Source organism: Urocampus carinirostris, chromosome 16, assembly GCF_059441175.1.
Source record: "Urocampus carinirostris isolate Australia breed hairy pipefish chromosome 16, RoL_Ucar_1.0, whole genome shotgun sequence".
NCBI classification, from domain to species: domain Eukaryota; kingdom Metazoa; phylum Chordata; class Actinopteri; order Syngnathiformes; family Syngnathidae; genus Urocampus; species Urocampus carinirostris.
Window position 1 is genome coordinate 18,933,777 of NC_142364.1, and position 19,656 is coordinate 18,953,432.

Consider the following 19,656-nt stretch of genomic DNA (forward strand, 5'->3'; position numbering starts at 1 on the left):
ATTTTTGACACTATCTATTGCATTTGCTGCTTCTAATAGTTAGGATGTTTGATACCACATGTTTTCCCCCAGACTGAGGAGGCATCAGTACCTATACCACATACCGATACCATTACTATATGGCTTTCCTTCTGCAAAAAAAATGAATGAAATTCTTAAGACCTCCGCCATAGTGGACCTTTTACTAAATTCGCAAAGAAAGTGCTACAAACGGATGCATTTGGGTGTTGAATCTCTTCTTGTAAATATAGTATTTGTTTTTTCTGACTACTACTTCTCGGAACAAAATTTTTCAGAGGTGCATTTCAAGTCACATCATGTTTATCTGCATCACCCTTAATCACAAGGAGTATCAAAGGGCTGCACAGACTATTGCAAACTACTCTGACTATTATTACACCATCCCCTGATCTAAAATCTACATGATTGCAAGGAAAAACTCAAAAACCTCATCATGGGGGAAATAAAGAAACCTTGAGAAGGGGCCGCACATGCGGTAGTACCCCTTTCAGGATGATGAGGCTGCAATGGATGTTGCAAGGGCAACAACAGACAATACACAGACATCATCAACATGACAAATAGTTAATTCCTAAGCTATTGAATAAAAGTGTGATTAAAGCCTAGATTTAAACAGTTCCACTGAGGGCAGAGCATTCCACAACACCGTGGCCTGAATGGAGAACGCTCTCGAACCTGCGGATCTCTTCTTGGCTCTTGGGATTACCAATAGACCAACATTTTCAGAGCAAAGGCTCCGGACCGGAATATAGGGATAAATTAAATCTGAAAGATGTGAGAGAGCAAGTCCATGCATGGTTTTGTAGAATATACCAACAGAACCTTAAAATCGCACCTTAAGCTGACAGGAGCCAATGCAGGTTAGCTAAAATCGGGGTAATGTGATCAAACTGTTTTGTCTAAGTTAAAAGCCTCGCTGCAGCATTCTGTACAAGCTGCAGGCCCTTGATGCTGGACATTGGGAGACCGGAGAGTAGAACATTAAGATGATCGAGACTGGATGTAACAATCGCATTTCTTGAAATCAATAGTTTCCTTTTATTGCTGCAATCTAGACCACCCTCAAAGAATGTCTCCTGGAGTTGCCATGGTAATGGCCCTTATGCAAAGATAGAGCACCATCAAAATGATGATGTTGCACCTCTTGGGGGTCACATTGCTGCAGTTTGTTTCTATTTTTATCTCTATTTTTTGTACTGTATACTGTATACTTGTATACTTGGACAATTTTTCTATCTTCTGAGAACTACAGTATTCCCTCGCCATTTTTTAGTTGGACTTTGGCGTCCCGGATGCGTCATTATTTTTTTTTCTATTAATAGGCTTCTCTGCTAATTATGTTCCTCGCAGAGTTGCCGCGTCATTTCACAACTGGCTTTACACAGAAGGCAATTTTGCAAATTGTCTTCTGTTTCCTGGCTGAAGATTCGAGCAATCCTAAAGAATCGTTAATTTGTCTTGTAACAACCGAATAACTCCGAAACATGCCGTTTGCCAGCACTGCTATCGCTGGTCGTAAGCATGAGTGACGTCATTGCGCAAATAGACGTTGTTTATACATTTAACTTTTGCCGTTGAATAAAATCGGATTTCTTGTTACTCATCAAAAGCAACGAGGTTTATTGCTTGTATACTCTCGCTTCAACAATGAGCCCCATTGCTGCATCCAGTCCAAGTTGTGCTTCCTTAAAACATAGATTTATTTATGGATAGATACACCTGTAAAATCCATTATAGTTGGAGTGGTACAACTGGGACATTTTCGCCGTGGGGGGCAGAAAATAAATTGGGAAATATACCAGAGATATCCACCAATACACTTGTGGCTTTTTCAGCGAGTTTGTCGGTTTTGTGTATCTCTGTGCTACCAGTCAAGAGAGCTTTGCTGAATGAAATATCCTAGATGATGGAAATTCCCTTAAAACAGGTGATTACGGAACAGATTAACCACAAAAATCGAGGGAATACTGTTTTGTTGTTGCCTTGAAGGAAATCCGTATGCGTGGTTGCCTTGAACACTGTAAATACATATCAGTGGATATAGGCCTTGAGAGTTATGTTTTAATAAAGTTAATTGTCATAATTGTAAGGATTATGACGGGATTATGAAAAAGTAATGCTTCCTCGTCCTCAATCCATTAAGTGCACAGTTACATTATCAGTTTGCAAGGTTCTTCTGAAGGTTAAGCCGGAACCATCACTGGTATGGTAATGATTTTGGCGGCATAGCAAACGCTCTGGACTACACCTGAAATGATTTTTTTTCAATGGCTTTGTAGCATTAGAAAAACACCCACAACGTGCTGATTTACAGCAGCCTCGATGGCAGGTACATGGCCTCACAGGCATGGAGGTGCATACTCAATTTGAGCCCCCCAACTTAGTTTTTCATCAAGACACAGTAAATCGAATCCGGTGACTGCAGTAATCACCGTTTGGAAAAGAAATGATGGAGACTTTACAATACAACTTTAGCAATCACATCACAGGGATGGAGTTTCTGCATCATTTCCCCCAGTGAAAACATAGTAACTACCGTGACGTTTACATTAAGAGCTCTTGCGTGAAATGTAATCTGACCATATGATATTGATAAATTGATAGAATAAACCCGCCAACGTGTCCCATTTGCTGTACAGAACACAATGGTCCTAAAATGGGATAAATGATTGCTACTTGAGTATCATTTGTTATTGCAACATCCATTGCAGCCTGGTCATACTGGAAGGGGGATTACCTCATGAGCAATCCCTTCTCAAGGTTTCATCATTTTCCTCATGTTGAGGTTTTTGAGTTTTTCCTTGCCCTCATGGTGGTTTTAGATCAGGGGATGGCGTTGTAAGTCTGTAGTTTGCAATATTATGTGGTCTGTGCAGCCCTTTGAGACTCTTAGTGATTAAGGGCTATACAAATAAACATGACTTGACTATTTTCCTTCACCAAAACATTTGATACCAATACAGAGGGGGAATCCTAATTTTGTTCAAGAATTTGTCATTTGTGTTCATTAACTGCTGTAGTCAATTTTTCTCTCAGCGTCATCCAATATTTTATATCTGGCTTGCTGTTCGAACCTAGACGAGTCCTGCCAGTCTTTAAGCAAGTGCATTCAATTTGCCTCTACCACTGTGGCCAACAAGTCAATGGCACTTCAGACAAGTGTCAGTAATTTGCTTCAATTAAATTGAGTGCCAAATAGTTGAAATAAGCTACAAGTGTGAGGCTTCTTTACAGCACTCTCATCTCTGCCGCAGGTCATTAAACATGGACTGTGAGAACCAAGAGAAGGACAAAGATGGTAACATCACCAACCCGGGCTCCTTCAACAACAGCAACACAAACAATAGTGTGTTTTTTCACCCGGTTATCAGTATTTTATGGTGTGCTGAAAATGCCGATTAAGTGTTTTTTGTGTTTGTTTGTGCTGCAGGTATTCAGACTATAGACTCGACGCAGGCGCTTTTCCTACCAATAGGAGCTTCTGTTTCTCTGCTAGTCATGTTCTTCTTCTTTGACTCAGTCCAGGTGGTCTTCACCATCTGCACGGCAGGTAAGCGCCGCAGAGTGCAAAACCACAACAAACGAGCGCCTGTAAGGCTTATACACACTGTAGCGGGTTTTTTTGTGCTCAGCTGATGGGAGTGCAAAGATCATTAGTTGCTCCGTCAAGCGGACACAAAAAGGATGCGAATGAGCTGACTGTATCTCATTGCTGTTCCATGCTCTCTTTCTCATCCTCAGTGCTCGCTACAATTGCTTTTGCGTTCCTCTTGTTGCCAATGTGCCAGTATCTGACGAGGCCATGCTCCCCACAGAACAAGTAAGATATTTTTTCATTATATATTACCGCTTGGTTAACTTGTCCTTATATCGGTTTGGGTGATATGTCCCAAAAATAAAATCTAGATTTTTATGTCAAGTCTATACCCACTGAGAACATCTGAGTAGCCTGTGGACAGGTTCTGAAAATTGGTCATTGTGATGAAATTTGATTTCCAACTGGCACGATGTATTAGTGGTTGACTAAGCCTCATTTTCACGAGCTAGCACATTTTCAAATTGACAATTTTTAATTGACAAATTAATAAAATGAATTTGATTATTTCCCTGGGACTAATAGTAAAATTTACTGGAGGATTGTGAAATGAAAGTTCACTTAATTTACACACTGCTTGTCTTCACAAGTGTCAAAGTTGCACACAACTGTATTTTCTCGTAGCTGTTATTTACTCAATTTGATAGTCTTTGGTATTGATTGCAGGCAAGCTTTTTGGAAATACATTTTCATTTACTACAAGTGATAGTCCTTATGACGAAAATCGGTGAGCTGCTGTATCATTGCTGTAATTGGACAAGTGGCATTTTACACCACTGACTGGTTGGTGGCTTCTTACTGTACTGTTCTCCCCCTATAAAACCCCGACAGTCATTGTAATTAAAAAAATTTTTTTTAAAGGTTGATCGAAACTACTGCAAATTTCGGACTATAGGGCGCATCTCATTATAAGCCGCACCCAGTGCATTTTTAAAAGAAAAACATTTTGTACATACATAAGCCGCACCTGACTATATGTCGCATGTGTCCATTTTGAAACATGAGAAATTTACAAAGAAAGATAGTACACAAAAAATGAGTTTTAATATTATACGTTCCGGACTGACAGACTTTTGATTAACAAAGACGCGTCTGTACGATGTCACCAGTCACTGAAATTTGTCATGCTACATATCATTGGAAAGCTTAAACTGTTGGGATTCAAGATGACTATTCCAAAATGTATTCATCAGAGAAACATCACAATCAGTCTGAACTATGATACCAGAAAACTATAAAGCCGAGGTAACTTACCAGTAAGTCCCCTGGCCGTCTTCATCTTCTCTGAATATCCAGGAAAATGACTTTGTTACATCCTGGACAATCCATAGAATCTGACCGTGTAAAATATTTACTCCAAAACACACTATGATGCCGACAGATAAATAGGAATCTGCCTTAAATATTTCTACTTCGTTGGACGTTGCTTCTTGTAATCCGGTCGCTTCACCACATTATTTCCATCTACAAATAAACAGACTTGTAAAAGTATTCCCAATGTGGTAGTCAGTACTCCCATTTCGTTTGACACATTTTCCATGATTACAGTCTGTTCACGGTGGTTTTATCCATGCACAAAGCGCAAAGTTACATTAAACTTGCGTCTTCTTTGACACACATATTCCACCTGTCCCGCTTTGACCTTTTACTGCTTGGGTGCCCCTGGCGGCCGTTAAAAAATGCACAAATTAGCCCCATCATTTCACAAGCTGCAAGGTCGAAAGCTTTGGGGAAAAGTCGATGCTTATAGTCCGAATTTGACGGTAGCTCATGCGGTGTAAGGAGTGCTCTGCTCAAAATATTCATTTCAAAATCTGCATTTTTGGTGTTTGGCAGCCATTTATTCTTGGTCAGGCTGTGCTACACATCCTCCAGTTTGACGAGTTCCTGAGTTTTTGTTTTGCAAGAGTGGACGGATAAGTCGGAGGAAAAAGTAAACCATTGGTTATAATAGTCAGTCCTTCTTTGACAGCAGTAACCTCAAGCAAGCAGTTCCCATAATTTAGGATGTGAAATGGACAATGGTCAGAAGGATTTTATTCCACATTGCAAAACTGTTGCAGTTTTTGCACAATTCCTATGTATGTCAGGTGTGAAGTAACCTATGAAGTCATGCCGCAGCATCTCATTAGGCTGTTCTATTAATGTAAAATAAATAGAAACATGTATGAGTTTAGCAGTCTGTGTGATTCTTGGAATTGATTATAATTTTTTGCAAACAATCTTCTTTATACTTTGCGTTTATCACAATGTTTTTATCCTCAAGTGAAAAAAAAAAGATTGTTTAATAGTTAAAAAATATATTAAAGAGCTCTTCATGCAGCCTCCTAAATGTTAGGTTTAGCGTGGCGTGTGGACAGTGGATCTGTTCCATTGCAGTGGTTCACCACAAGGAGTGGCAGTGACTTGCACAGTCATTATTATCCTAGGCCTCTTCGTTTTTTGTGTGTCAGCGGTGTTGGCTCTGAATGTTTTCTTTCTCCTGATTTCGACTGCAGGATCTCATTCGGCTGCTGTGGCCGCTTTACTCTGGCCGAGCTGCTGTCCTTCTCCCTCTCCGTCATGTTGGTGCTCATCTGGGTGCTGACCGGACATTGGCTCCTCATGGACGGTGCGTCACACCACCACCACTCACGTGCCATTTAGAAGAGTTCAGCACGGCTATGTTTATAGAGTGCTCCGTAATATGCTGAACGCCTACATTTTAGTGGGAAAAATATTTAGGAGATGAAACCCCTTATTTGAAGATGGCATGGTTATTTGTTCATTATTTAAAGTTACAGTGACTATTTAAAGTGTACAATAAATGCGTACCTATCATCAAGTCTCTTGGTCTCATACCGGTCAACCGCCGCCAGTATTTCCCCTCATTGATGCTTGCAAACAATCCTATTAAGCAATAGTAAACCTTACAAATGCAACAAAGCAACTATTTACTCACTCCAAGACCGGTTATGTAAAATACTAGCAATCAACAATGACTGGTGACCCAAAATGGGCAAGACGAGATGGGTCTATTTTATTATTTTTTTCCCTCGATATAAAAATTGTTACACAGCGTATACATTGGTAATTTATCCACACCCAAAAAAATATAAAAGACGGGGGAAATGTATAAACTGACACGTATGCGATCTCTGTGAATCCTCCTTGCAACCCCTTTCCTCCGCAGCACGTGCTAACATTCGTTATGGCGCTCATACTAACTTTATTGGTTAATATCATATTATAACTTTTTTATGTTCAACTACAAATGCATTAAAATAGTAACTATAAGTAGGATGTGCTTTTATGGTTGTTTTTTTGTATGCTTCTGGGAGAATAGGAGCAGATTGATTAGTTTTTAATCATTTTATATGTGGAAAGTTTGAGCTACTAGCAACATCCTGGAACGAATTAAGCTCGTAAAAACAGGGTACCACGATACTTTTGTTTGTTTAATTTAGAAAAATCTACGGAGGGATATGTCCCCTTTGTGGAATGTAAACGATATTAAGTACCAGTAATGTAATGCCTGCTGGACAACCAAGCTCTGGATAGCATGAACTCCATTTAAATAATGCAAATAATCAGCCAGGCATTTGTAGTTATGAATGTTTATTTATAAATGAGAAAACATATTTTAATGTGTTTTTCCTTTTTTGTAGCGTTGGCCATGGGCTTGTGCGTGGCCATGATAGCCTTTGTGCGGCTGCCCAGTCTGAAGGTGTCTTGCCTGCTGCTGTCAGGGCTGCTCATCTATGATGTTTTCTGGGTACGGACATCAGCAGAACTGCTTACACACTTACACACATACACTCTGCTGTGATGCATTAGGACAAGTTCATTCTCATCAGCTCGCTGTCTCGAAAATTAGTTTGAGCAACACATTTAAATGCCGTTGTCGTGTTGTTGACTTTAGTTGTTGTCGCTGTGATTTATGAACCTCAGATGATGATATTGCCTCTGTCAATCATGGGTAAGCCTGATTATGGGACATTAAGGATCAGTCACTGAATCTTAGCCTCTGTTCTCCTTTAATCTTTCAATGATTTTTTTTTTTTTTTAACTATAGGCATCCTTCTATATTTCCTCACAAATTATAAGCACTGCTTCACAAGATAATAAACCACTTAACATTCTTGATTGAATATTTCCTATAACTGTGACATTTTAAATTACAAATGGAACAAAATGAATTGATTTTAGGCCGACAGTACGAGTATAGTCACATGCCAAAAGACAGAGCAGTTTGTTAACCCACAACAACAACAAACTTCTAATCAAAACATTTTGCACCTTTAATACTTAAATACGGATGCTGGAGAACTGTAAAAGGACACATAGAAACCATGTAAGGAAAAACACTCAATAGAAACTCATCCACACTGTGAGATGTCATCCACGAGACCAGTTTTCATGACTTGTGGCCGAATTCTCCCTGTAAATCGAGCTATACTATGGCTTAAGCCTAAAATATGCCAAAAATAAGGTTCAGCAGCTTTTTCACTCCGAGCAGGCACTGAGCACATTGTCACTGTCTAATGAATTGAAAGAAAACTCTCTTTGAAATTTGTTCTTTTGTTCATCATCAAAAACATCCCTCAACAGCTTTTAACAAGTTGTTTAAAGCGTAATTGTTTTCTTTCATGAATTGATTTTCCAGGCGCTTATTCTAATTCGAGTCCACCCAAGCTGACAGGACAGGGGATATCCTGGACTGGTTGCCAGCCAATTGCAGGGCATAATGTTTTTTTAATTATGTCAATATTAAAAGAAAGATCCCGCTGCTTTTGTGGAAAAGCAAATATACCTCCAATTTATCGTTGAGGAATAACGGCGTTTTTTTCTCTCTTCCTGAAAAAATGGAGATGTGTGCTATTCACATGATAGTGACAATTTACAACAGGGTGCAAAAGTCAAATGGAAGGAGGGCCGAATCAAAAAATTGACTGTAAGCAGTGGGCCAGACTGATGGCCACATTTTCAAATGCTTCTTATAGTCTAATGAAACTAATTGAAGTTACTGAAAACCTAAAAAAAATAATTGCAATACGACTTGATCAATAAAACAATATTTTCTAATGGCTCGGTCAGTAATTATATTTTCGATGGGCACAAAATGACACATTTCCTTCACTGTATATAAAAATCCCCACAACACAAACAAAAAAGATAAAAGCAGCTCTTAATGCTAGTTGCTAATGTTGTATTTACTTTCAATTTTCTAATGTTTTTAATTAAGAAGATTGTTGCTAGAAGCTGCCTCGCCAACGCCAGCATCCATTTCTCAGGCACCATCAGTAGCCTTTAGGTTCTATTTCCGCAAAGAAAATAATGGCAATTTACTTTTATTCACTCAATTGAAATATTTTTGAAAATGTAGTTTTACTGAGATATAATCAGACAAAGTAAAAAGAAATCTAGTAAAACTTTCTTAAAGGGGAAGTGCAGTACAGTTAAAAAAAAATGCTAAGTGATTTATGATACAATAATGTTCAAGATCATGTCGGGGGTCGTAGAATACCTTCTCGCGGGCCACATACGCTCCACAGGCATCGACTTTGACATATGAGATTTACCACATTAATCTAAAATGGCATTAAACAACTCTGCCATCAACAGTGATGTATTACTTAATTTATTCATAAATTAATACTTTTTGTTTTAATTTGGAAAGTATATTGGCAGATATTTCTTTTTGCCGTTTCAATTCCTATTCAAAGCTTAAATCTTAAGAGCAGGTAACATCCCCTGACAATTTAGATGGTGTGCTGCTTTGTAATTAGGCAAATTGCATCTTCATTGTGTTCAACTGTGATTACAACCACTGCAGCGAGACGCCCTAGTGAAAGATTCAGGTGTGCCTGTGGCAATACCCAATTTCTCCTTAAAGAACAGATTTTTTTTTTAAACCTTCATGCAAGGTTTTTTTTTTGTTATCCATGCCAGTCGATATAAAGCGGAATATTAAATGCTTCTCCACTAGATGGCAATAGGGACAATTCAACTCTGTACTAGTTTGTTGCTATTCAAAACGATGGCTTTGTGTTCAGTCCCAAATTTCATATTAGGTCAATATGGTTTTAAATTGGTGAGAGGTTATCATGATTATTACTAAATCTACTTTATAAGCTATTTTATGTTAACCCCTCAGGGTTTATCAACACCAGCGGCCTGTCAGACTGTTGATAAACAAAGTCTTCACATTGTCACTAGTCATTGAAATGCGTCATGCTACATATCATTGGAAACCTTAAACTCTTGGGATTCGGGATATGTATGACCTTTTGTAAATATACTTATCACAGAAACATTACGATCAGTCTGAAACAAAATACCTAAAAACTATAAAAACAGGATAGCTCACCCAAAAGTGCTAGGAATATGGTGTGGTCACGTTCACAAGAGTCCAGTAAGTCCATCAGTGTGAAATGTTTACTCCAAAACACATGATAATGCCGACAGAAAAAAAAGAAAAAACCTCTGAAAGCATTCCTGCATTGTTTCACGCTCTTATTTGCAATCAGTCTGTTTGGCTCTATTACTCCTCTTTAAAAAATAAACAGACTCGTCATGATTTCCAATACTTCCGTTAGCCTCTGAACTTTTGATTGACACCTTTCTTGGCCAATTTCAATCTTTTTTACGGGTCTTAGCCTGTGACTACCTATGAGGACCTATATTGGGAAAAAAACGCCATGACTTATTATAAAAGTCCATAGCCAATTCAAATGTGGATTGACACATTAGTTAACCCAAAGAAAATCCCAACGTAAATTTACGAAATCAGAGTTTTAAAAAAACATGCGCAATTTAAATACGGGATGTACTTTTATGCATGATTATTACACACAAGTGTGCACCATCAGTGATTGACTTTTGGAAAGAGAAGTCAGACATTTACAACTCTTTCACTATGTCTACAAATTGGCCAAACTAAAATGCACAAATGCAAAGTTTTTAGAGCTGTAAACTGGTCGTCTCCACATGGCCTCTTTTGGAAACGCCGAGATGTACTAGTAGAAAAATTAGTAATATCTTGTTATTCAGATTGTGTTTAAATTTGACAGGAGACTGCGTAAGGCATCTAGCTATTGTCTCACCTATTTTCCAGCTAAGATGCGCATGCCACACTCATCTGCAAGCATTTGATTGCAAAGAATAAATCAGGGGAGAATAAAAACGTATATTCCTATGTGTTCCAACTCAGATTACTCGATGTTAGTTGTACTTGCATTGTTTTTTTTTCAGTCTGGGACAAAGTCTTATTTTACAAATGAGACCAAATCCGTCCATAATCTCCAGACGGTTCAAAAACAGCATTCAATTTACTTTGGGTATGTCTTTATTGAAATTTTAGGCAAATTTGACAGAAACGATAAGGGGTTAATGTATCTTGGCTCAATTTTTTTCACTGATGTGTAACCTGGAAGCATACCTAATTTTTGTTACATTTATCTCAGTTAAGTGGGAATGTGCACACAAAGGATAAGATCATGTTTGTTTTATTCAAATCAAGATCTTAAAACACAGATGAGTTCTGTGGGCACTAATCGGCTGGGATTAAATTGTTTGGCCATGTCTTTAGAAAGTATTTTACTACTGTTGTTCAGTAAATTTCACAAGAGACTAAGACTCCCTGGAGCAAGCCATAAGGGTTTAGTGTCACATTAACATTAAATTGGATTGGGGGATGCATCACAGACCAATAAAAGCAAAAGATCACTTTTAGCCACTATAGTGAGCATCCGTGGTTGGGCGCTTAGCAACCGCCGATGCAAGCGGAGTAACATAATGTATTGGTGCCTGTGTTTCCCTTCAGGTGTTTTTCTCAGCATACATCTTCAACAGTAACGTAATGGTGAAAGTGGCCACCCAGCCTGCTGAAAACCCCATCGACGTCCTGTCCAGGAAACTGCACCTGGGGCCGGGGATGGCCCGGGACGTACCCCGCCTCTCCTTACCTGGAAAACTAGTATTTCCTAGGTAGGGATGACTTTTGATTTCCCTGACTTTTTCTTTCACTTCTTTTTTTGCATTGAATTTATTTTTCTCCGCTTTTTTTCCTGCACGACTTTTAATTTTCCGCTCCAATGAGCATTACAGCCTCAGTGGGCTGTTAAAGAACATTTCTCCCCCAAATTGGTGTCTTTGTCCTTTATTTGCACACAATGACAAGATATTGAATAATTTTAATATTCCAAACATGGCTCTTTTTCCCTGCTGTGTCACAGCTCTACAGGGAGTCATTTTTCGATGCTGGGAATTGGAGACATTGTGATGCCGGGGCTGCTGTTGTGCTTCGTCCTGCGCTACGACAACTACAAGAAGCAAGCGAGCGGGGAGGCCTCCGGCCCGGGGAACGTTCCGGGACGCATGCAGCGAGTCTCCTATTTCCACTGCACCCTCATCGGATACTTTGTGGGTAAGCGAGGGATCAAGTATGGGTACGTGGACTTTAGATGGACAGGTATACACTTTACTGGTAAACATTTAGTAATATGATAAATACTTTGCTTTTCTTAGTATTGGTTGGAACTCTTTCACTCAGAACCTTCAAAGAAATTGATGAAAGAGTATTTTAATACATATCTCTAGTCTGATAGCCACATGCATGTCAGACTAACTAGACTATCAATGTGATTCCAGTTTCATACCAGTGTTTTTCTCAGCTCAAACGGAGGCAAAGGTTTCACCATCTAAACTAGAGATGAGCGAGTGTCGATACCAGTCATCAGTATCCATGCCGATATTGGCCCAATTATCGAACAGTGACCACTCTCTTGCGATGGTGTTTTAATCTGAAACTAGAAGTTTGAAATGGTAGGAACAGGAAGTTGCCAATAATTCATGACCTGGAAGGAAAATGTTCGGTTTTAAAACAATAAATAATGGGATTTCTTTTATTTGGGAACGTAATGCACTAATGGTATAAACATATCGCTGTCAGTTTTGGCCACTACTCGAGAGTTTTGCATTTTGGCATTATTATCAAACTGTTAAGTACATTAAATCTGTAATAGACTACGTTTTAAATCAGGTAATCAACCTTTTAAAATCTGCTCTGCATCTCAGTGTTATTTAATACAGGGATCACCAACCTTTTTGAAGCTAAAGGCTACTTTTTGTTGATTGGCACTAGCCAATAGTTTGATATGTATTTCTAAAATAACAACCTATGTTATTACTTTGTTGTAACTATTAGAAGTTGAGATCAGATATGTTCAATCAACCACTTAAACATGATGCCAGTTAGAAATTAAATTCTCTGGAAAATTACAATGACCCATCACCGGTGAACTATTTTCAGAACCTGACTGCGGGCTACTCGGCTGTTCTTAGGGGCTAACTGGTGCCTGCCGACACCACGTTGGAGACCCTTGATTTAATGGATATTATAAGCAAGTACCAATACTAGAACATTCTTATTCCCAGCACGTCATTAGCTTATCAAAATATCTGGACTCTTCCCAGAATTTTATTTTAAAATTGATGCTTGGACTGAGAGAACGACGCGGCAATTGCATTTTAAATCAAGTCTGCTCCATCGATTTTTACACTGCTGTCTGTCAACAAAGGGGATCTAAATTCGACAACCGAAAAAGCTGGGAGGCAGCCGCTGGGGAAAAAACGTGCATACTCTATTCTACAAGTATTTCAACAAAACCATTCAGCATTTCTACGAGAGGAATTCATACACCGTACACACCAACCTTAGTGAAATTGATTTTCTCAAAGCTGTTATCATTTGTTTTTCATGGTTATAGCAAATGTATCTGCAAGTTAATGTAAAAAAAATTTGTTTGGGTGTATTGGAAAGTGGGTGGTTTCCAATGGAAGGGGCTTTGTCATGATAATTTCAATAAATAAAAGGCTAATGTTGTCGTTATTGATATTTTTTGGTAATCTTATTGGGTGAGGAGAACCTAATAATAACCAATCATTCCAAATCAATTTAGTAAAAGTCCCTCCTCCACCTTTCCTAGGTCTTTTGACAGCCACCGTGGCATCCAGGATCCATCGTGCTGCTCAGCCTGCTCTGCTCTACCTGGTGCCCTTCACCCTGCTGCCTCTGCTCACTATGGCCTACCTGAAGGTACGTCCATGGCTGCTCCTTCACTCATTGATTGATTGATTAAACGGTTGATATGTCAAGCAATGCAGCAGAAGTGATGACTTCATTTGAAAGTCTACAGTCAATATAATCCCTTTTGGTATTGGATTTGTGTTCTCTTTGGATACCGTTGGAATGCCTATTATTACAATGTGTTTGAAATTTATGAACAAAGGTTTTCAAAGTCATAATTTTTCAAAAGAAATCCAATTTGATAATATCTAACACATAAGCATCAAGCACAATTCAACTCCAAATTATGTTAAATTTCTTCTTAAATTAGAAAAAAACAACATTTTGAATAATTTTGACTTGAATTTGAAAAGTGCCATCCTAATAAATAATTTTGCATCCAATATTATTTTTGGCAAATTTATTCTCCTAAATTTTTGAAGGAGGGGTGCATGGTTTGAGGTGTCCTGCAAAAACTTGAAAGTTAAACATTTTCACTATTAAGTATGTGTTAACGATGCCCAACGGAGTTCAGAGAGCCTTTATGAACTACACCTATCTGCTTTAATCTTACTTTGAGCAAAGCTGTTCCGGGCAGAACACATTAATTAGGAGAATCGGGGGTTTGGGGGTTCCTGGAGACCGACTTCATGCTCGTCCCTGGAGTGTTATTTTCTTAAAATGTTTTAGTGCGGGCAGAAAATAGCGAAAGTAAGAAAAGGCCTGCTTCTAGTAGAGTCTAATCGCCAACCCAAACCCCCAATAAAGATGACAAAAGAAGAGTTTATTTGAGCGTGTCTAAATGTAAATGTCTGCTTTTATATAGCACTTTTCAAGTCATGGAAAACCTCCCAAAACGCTTTACAATGTGCTTCACTATTACCCATTCACACAGACTTGCATACCGATAGCAGCGTCAGCCATGCAAGGCAACTACCTGATCTTCAGGGGCAATAGGGATTACGTATCTTGCCCAAGAAAACTTCGACATATAACACGGAGGAGCCAGGAATCGAACCTGCGCTTTACTTGAGCTACTGCCGCCCTAAAAAATGCTTGTACTTGCAAGCCCATCATCAATGAGCTGACTAAGGCTCTAATGATGACACAAGCCAGGAGATGGCAGCAGCTAGTAGAAAGTCTTGTAGAGCTTCTTTAATATATAAAAGAGAAGCGAGAATACTTATTGTATGTATAGCAGTTTCTTCCCTAGGGCCATCACTATCACAAACAAGCGCGCGAAACCATGAATACTATTTCTCGTGACTTATTTTGGAATTTGTCTTGCTGTTCAATGTTATTGAACTTCTTTTCATTGCACCATTGATACGATGACCTAATATTTTACATTGCGCTACTATTGCCAAGTAGGTAAGTCTCTAAGCATTACGTTGTAAACAAATTTGCCTATTTATGCTTGCAGTCTTTTATCTTACTTTTCTCTCTAAAGGATTTATTAAATATTTTCCCTGGAGTGCAATGTTTAATCTTGATGCTTATGATGTTTCACTTTATTGTTATCGATGATGATAAAAACCATTGTACAGACGCTCTGCTACTTACGACCATTCGACTTACGTCAAACTGTAGATACGAACATTTTTTTCCGGATGTAGAAAAATATCTGGACATGGCTATAAGTTAGATTTCGTATTGTGTGCACCTTTTTCCAAGTACATTAAAGGGCAGTACTGTAGTGCTTCTTTCCGCCGGCTTGTGGTGGCGCTGTGAGAGCTCACCCAGCATCCACCCCGAAGGAGAAAAAACGCTGCCTCTTCCTAGGTCGTGTGTAAACATTCTTTACTGTATTTCTAGTGCGCTAGGAACTTTGACGTGTTTACTGTTTAATATATCTTGCATCCACCAATATGGTTGGTGTAAAGTGTCATGAAGAAGCAAGCTGTTTCTTGTGAAATGAAAGTGGAATAAGAAAGCTTGATGCGGTTGATAAAATGATCGGAACGCTTTTTTTCGGCCACTTTTTTATCACGGAGGAGAAAGGGCCTAACTCTTGTAACTCATCCTCCAAAAGTAAGTTAAACTTAACTTTATTTATCTTTATAGAGCATATTATTTTATGAAATGTTTATTTTTTAGTACAAAACAATACAGGTTACTTATATAAACCTTAAACATACAAAATAAAGCACTGAAGCAATTTACGAACAAATTCAATTTACGAGCGATCTCATCCTTAAGTAGGGCAGCGTCTGTATTCCATACCAAGCTCCAAATGGGGGTCATTAAACATTTTTGAGAATCAAAAGCATTTTTTTTTTAAGTTTCGAATGCTACACAATATCAATGGTGCATTCTTCTGTGTGCTTCATTCCATGTTATTTCTCGTTAGTTCTCGGACATGACACAATTGTTTAGCCGATTTCTCTCACTTTTTTCTATTGATTATCCAAATTGGTTGATAAATTCCGAAATGTTTTATAACAATGTTATGTCCCATCCCTACTGGTAATACCCACTTATGCGGCTCCGGTTAAAATGTATGTTTTTTCCAGCTAATGCCAATATAAGGCTTTGGTTACCATAGTGATGGGGGGCAGCTCATGAGCATTATGATTTAGTCTGTGTGACTCAATGTGGTAACCTTCATTAGAAAAAAACATACTGTATTTTCCTGGCTATATGGGGCACCCAAGAACCCAAATTGGCCAGAAATTTGAATATGTGCTCTTTCTGATCCGGTGCGCCTAATATGCTCACATTGTGTTCTCATATTTGTGTAATAATTGATCAGTCGATAAATATCACTGACCACAGTTGCATGACAATAGTGGCAACAGGGATCAACTCAGAGGCAAGGGTAGGAACACCAAATCCTAACCACTTAGGCCACGAGTGACATGGATTGTTGTTCACAATTGTATAGCATTGAATACAACGGTAATTGAACCTACAGTAGACCTTCAGGGATACAACGCATGAAAAGGCCTTAGGTCTCATCTCATTATCACACTATATTTTAGTCACAGTACCAGATATGTAAAAAAAAATGAGGAAGCAGAAAGTGATTAAAAATCGGTATAACATTTTGTATCACTTTCTCAGCTCAAGCTTCAGTTCAGAATCTCGGGCGCTTCGTAAAGACTTTCCGAGTGGGCAAAGCAATACTGTATTCCAGTGTTCCTTAACCTTTTCTTGAACACGCACGGGTTTATTGTCTGGCAATATTTTTTGCGGCCCGACCCAATAAGATGAACAAATAGGTACTGTGACTAAAAATAGTGTGATGATGTAATAAAATGCATTTTCATGTGCTGTCTGTATCCTTAATGGTCTAGTGCCGGGATCGGGAGCCTATGGCTCGCGAGCTATATATGGCTCTTTTTATGAATTCATATGGCTCGGGGATAAAATAAAGCGTGCACAATTAATTACTGCATTGACGCATGCAAAGCTGATTGTAGCTTGTGTGAAGCCGGGACTTCACTAAATAGGATTTAGGTTTTGTCCAGTATACATAGGGCACAATCTCAACTACAGTTAACAGTCGAGGTGCCATACCAAAAGACACCTTTTTGGTTGTATATAGCTAAAAAATCCTTTATATGGAAACTCATTAAATAATCCATGTTAGTGTTGGAAATCCAATCCCATATTTACAATCATTGATAAGTCGATCGCTGACCACAATTGCATTCAATGGTGGCAACAGGGATCGAACTGGACTGGTAGGCGCACCAAATCCTATCCTCTAATCACTAACCCAGTGTCTTTCAATGAGTGTGCCGGGGCACCTTGTCTAGTGTGCCACAGGAAATTGCCCAATTTTATTAGTATTTAAAAAAAAAAAAAAAAGCTTTCTGCCATTGATCGCCCTGCTGTAATATTCATCCATACCGGTAGGTAGCAGCATTTACTTTCCGGCTCATGAGCAATCATCAGGAACATATATTGATCATTTATTTATTTTTAACATTTTCCAACAGAAAATAATAAAATCAATGGAATAAAGTAAAAATCATATTTTAAATATTATCTTGACATTTTACAAAATAAAGACTGAAAGAGTTAGAATATAATGAAACATGCTTGGTTATATTAGAAAATAATTTTTGCTCATTTTTATTTTTTTATTTTTCAAGAATGACATCATAAAAATACAGTAACAGATGAAACAAATACTGTAATACAATCCCCAAATCACAGCAAAATTATTAACCAGAATGAATAACTTGGTTTACTTCCTTACCCACGGTGATCACAAATGATTAAAAATGTTAATGTAAAATGTACAGTACTTTATTTACACAGCCATTTACAACAGTACTTTCAGTCCTCAAGGTGCTTATAATTTATAACAATGTTTTTCAACCCTTTTTGAACCAAGGTATACTTTTATTTATAAAAAAGTTCCGAAGCACACCGTCCGTCGAAAATGTTTAAAAATGAAGTTATGTGAAATATTTCACTGTACTACCCCATAAGTAGGTAATTAGTATACAAAAAGAAGAAAATGATAGTTAAAATAAAAAAAGAATGATGTGCTTTATTTGTTTTTATTTTTTACAGTGCAATCTTAAACCGCTTTGTTAAACAAATTATGTTATTAAATGTACTGTGCTACCTCATGAGCAGATAATTGGTATATAAAGAGTATATACAAATCTACCGCCACCTACTGATATGGATGACTATTACAGTTCTCGTCTGAAGAAAGCAAAAATATTGAATGATGGCCTGATTTTTTGGAAAGATAAAATTGGGCAAATTCCACGGGAAAGTAGACAAGGTCTCGCGGCACACTAGTGCAGTGCCGGGAGAGATCGTCAGGTGTGCCGTGAGAAATTATCCAATGTCACTTTTTAAAATTTACAATTTTATAAAACATTTATTAATAATTTTGTCCAAATATTTTGTCCTTGTCAAGTGTCTGTACTGTAAAAACTGGGGGTATTATAAATTATATTATAATTAAACATACTGTTCAGTGTCATTTTATAACATTTTTGGTTAGTGGTGTGCCGCAAAATGTTTCCATTGTAAAAAAACATGCCGTGGCTCAAAAAAGGTTGAAAAGCACTGCTAATAGTGTGCCCCGGCACACTGGTTTAAAAACACTGCTTTATACAGTCATTTTGGCAACATGATAATTTAAGTAAAAAAATCACCAACATGAAACTGGTACTGTCAATTCATCTTTACACAATTTCTACGGGCGGTGTGCCTCAAATTGTTTTCATGAAAATAAGTGTGCCTTGTGTCAAAAAAGGTTAAAAAACACTGCCCTAACCTGGTGCAGAAAATACGGTAACTTTTTATTCCCTTTACAAAGACCTTTAAATACAAATCTGTTTATTTTGAATTATTTAAATGTAGATACTTAGTAACCCAGACTGAAGAAAGTGACCGTAGTTTTCTCCCCTTGAAGTAAACTCGTGTGCGTTTCAGGGGGATTTGCGGCGCATGTGGTCCGAGCCCTTCCACGCCAAGCCCAGCTCCCGCTTCCTGGAGGTATGATGCACCCAGGCGATTAGCGACCAGCTAACGGAGGGATAGAAGACGGCGGTCCCGGGCTCCTCCCGCTCCCAAGGAGGGGGCCGGGGTGGAGTCGAGCAGCCGCCCTCGCAGCGAGGCCATGTCGTCACAACTCCTTCATGCTTTCCACCCATCTACGAAAAAAAAACCCCATCCCTCATGCCCCCCCGCCTCAGACGGACACAAGTGTGTGCGGATCGCAAACGCACAACCCATCTTCCTCTTCATTATAGTACATCCTGCTCATGTTTCACTTCCCTTTCCTCCCGTCTTGCCCCCCCCCCCCCCCCCCCCCTCCATTGATTTGACACACCAGATCACATGACCTCCCCTCCTACATTTGTGGACTTGCAGTCGTAAGACATCAAGGGGGAGAGGGGTTGTTATATATCTATTTTTTTAGCGTCGTCGTGGTCATTACTCTTGACATTATTATTAATATTATTTTGGAGCGATGTCAAGCACGCACCGAGCGTCGCCGTGGAGACGGGAGGGGGAG

The 19,656-nt window shown here is 38.6% G+C and overlaps 1 protein-coding gene across 1 annotated transcript in view; it reads left to right on the forward strand.

Moving 5' to 3' along the window:
• The window catches only part of sppl3 (signal peptide peptidase 3), a 41,143-nt gene extending 21,702 nt beyond the window's left edge, over window positions 1–19,441 (forward strand). Inside the window, exons 3-11 of the mRNA XM_088319793.1 lie at window positions 3,276–3,367; window positions 3,452–3,571; window positions 3,763–3,841; window positions 6,115–6,227; window positions 7,264–7,370; window positions 11,421–11,584; window positions 11,833–12,023; window positions 13,585–13,694; window positions 19,071–19,441. Coding sequence (XP_088175919.1) covers window positions 3,276–3,367; window positions 3,452–3,571; window positions 3,763–3,841; window positions 6,115–6,227; window positions 7,264–7,370; window positions 11,421–11,584; window positions 11,833–12,023; window positions 13,585–13,694; window positions 19,071–19,139 — 1,045 coding nt within the window. The 3' untranslated portion in view covers window positions 19,140–19,441. The remainder of the gene's footprint in view (window positions 1–3,275; window positions 3,368–3,451; window positions 3,572–3,762; window positions 3,842–6,114; window positions 6,228–7,263; window positions 7,371–11,420; window positions 11,585–11,832; window positions 12,024–13,584; window positions 13,695–19,070) is intronic.
• The last annotated feature ends 215 nt before the right edge of the window (window positions 19,442–19,656 follow it).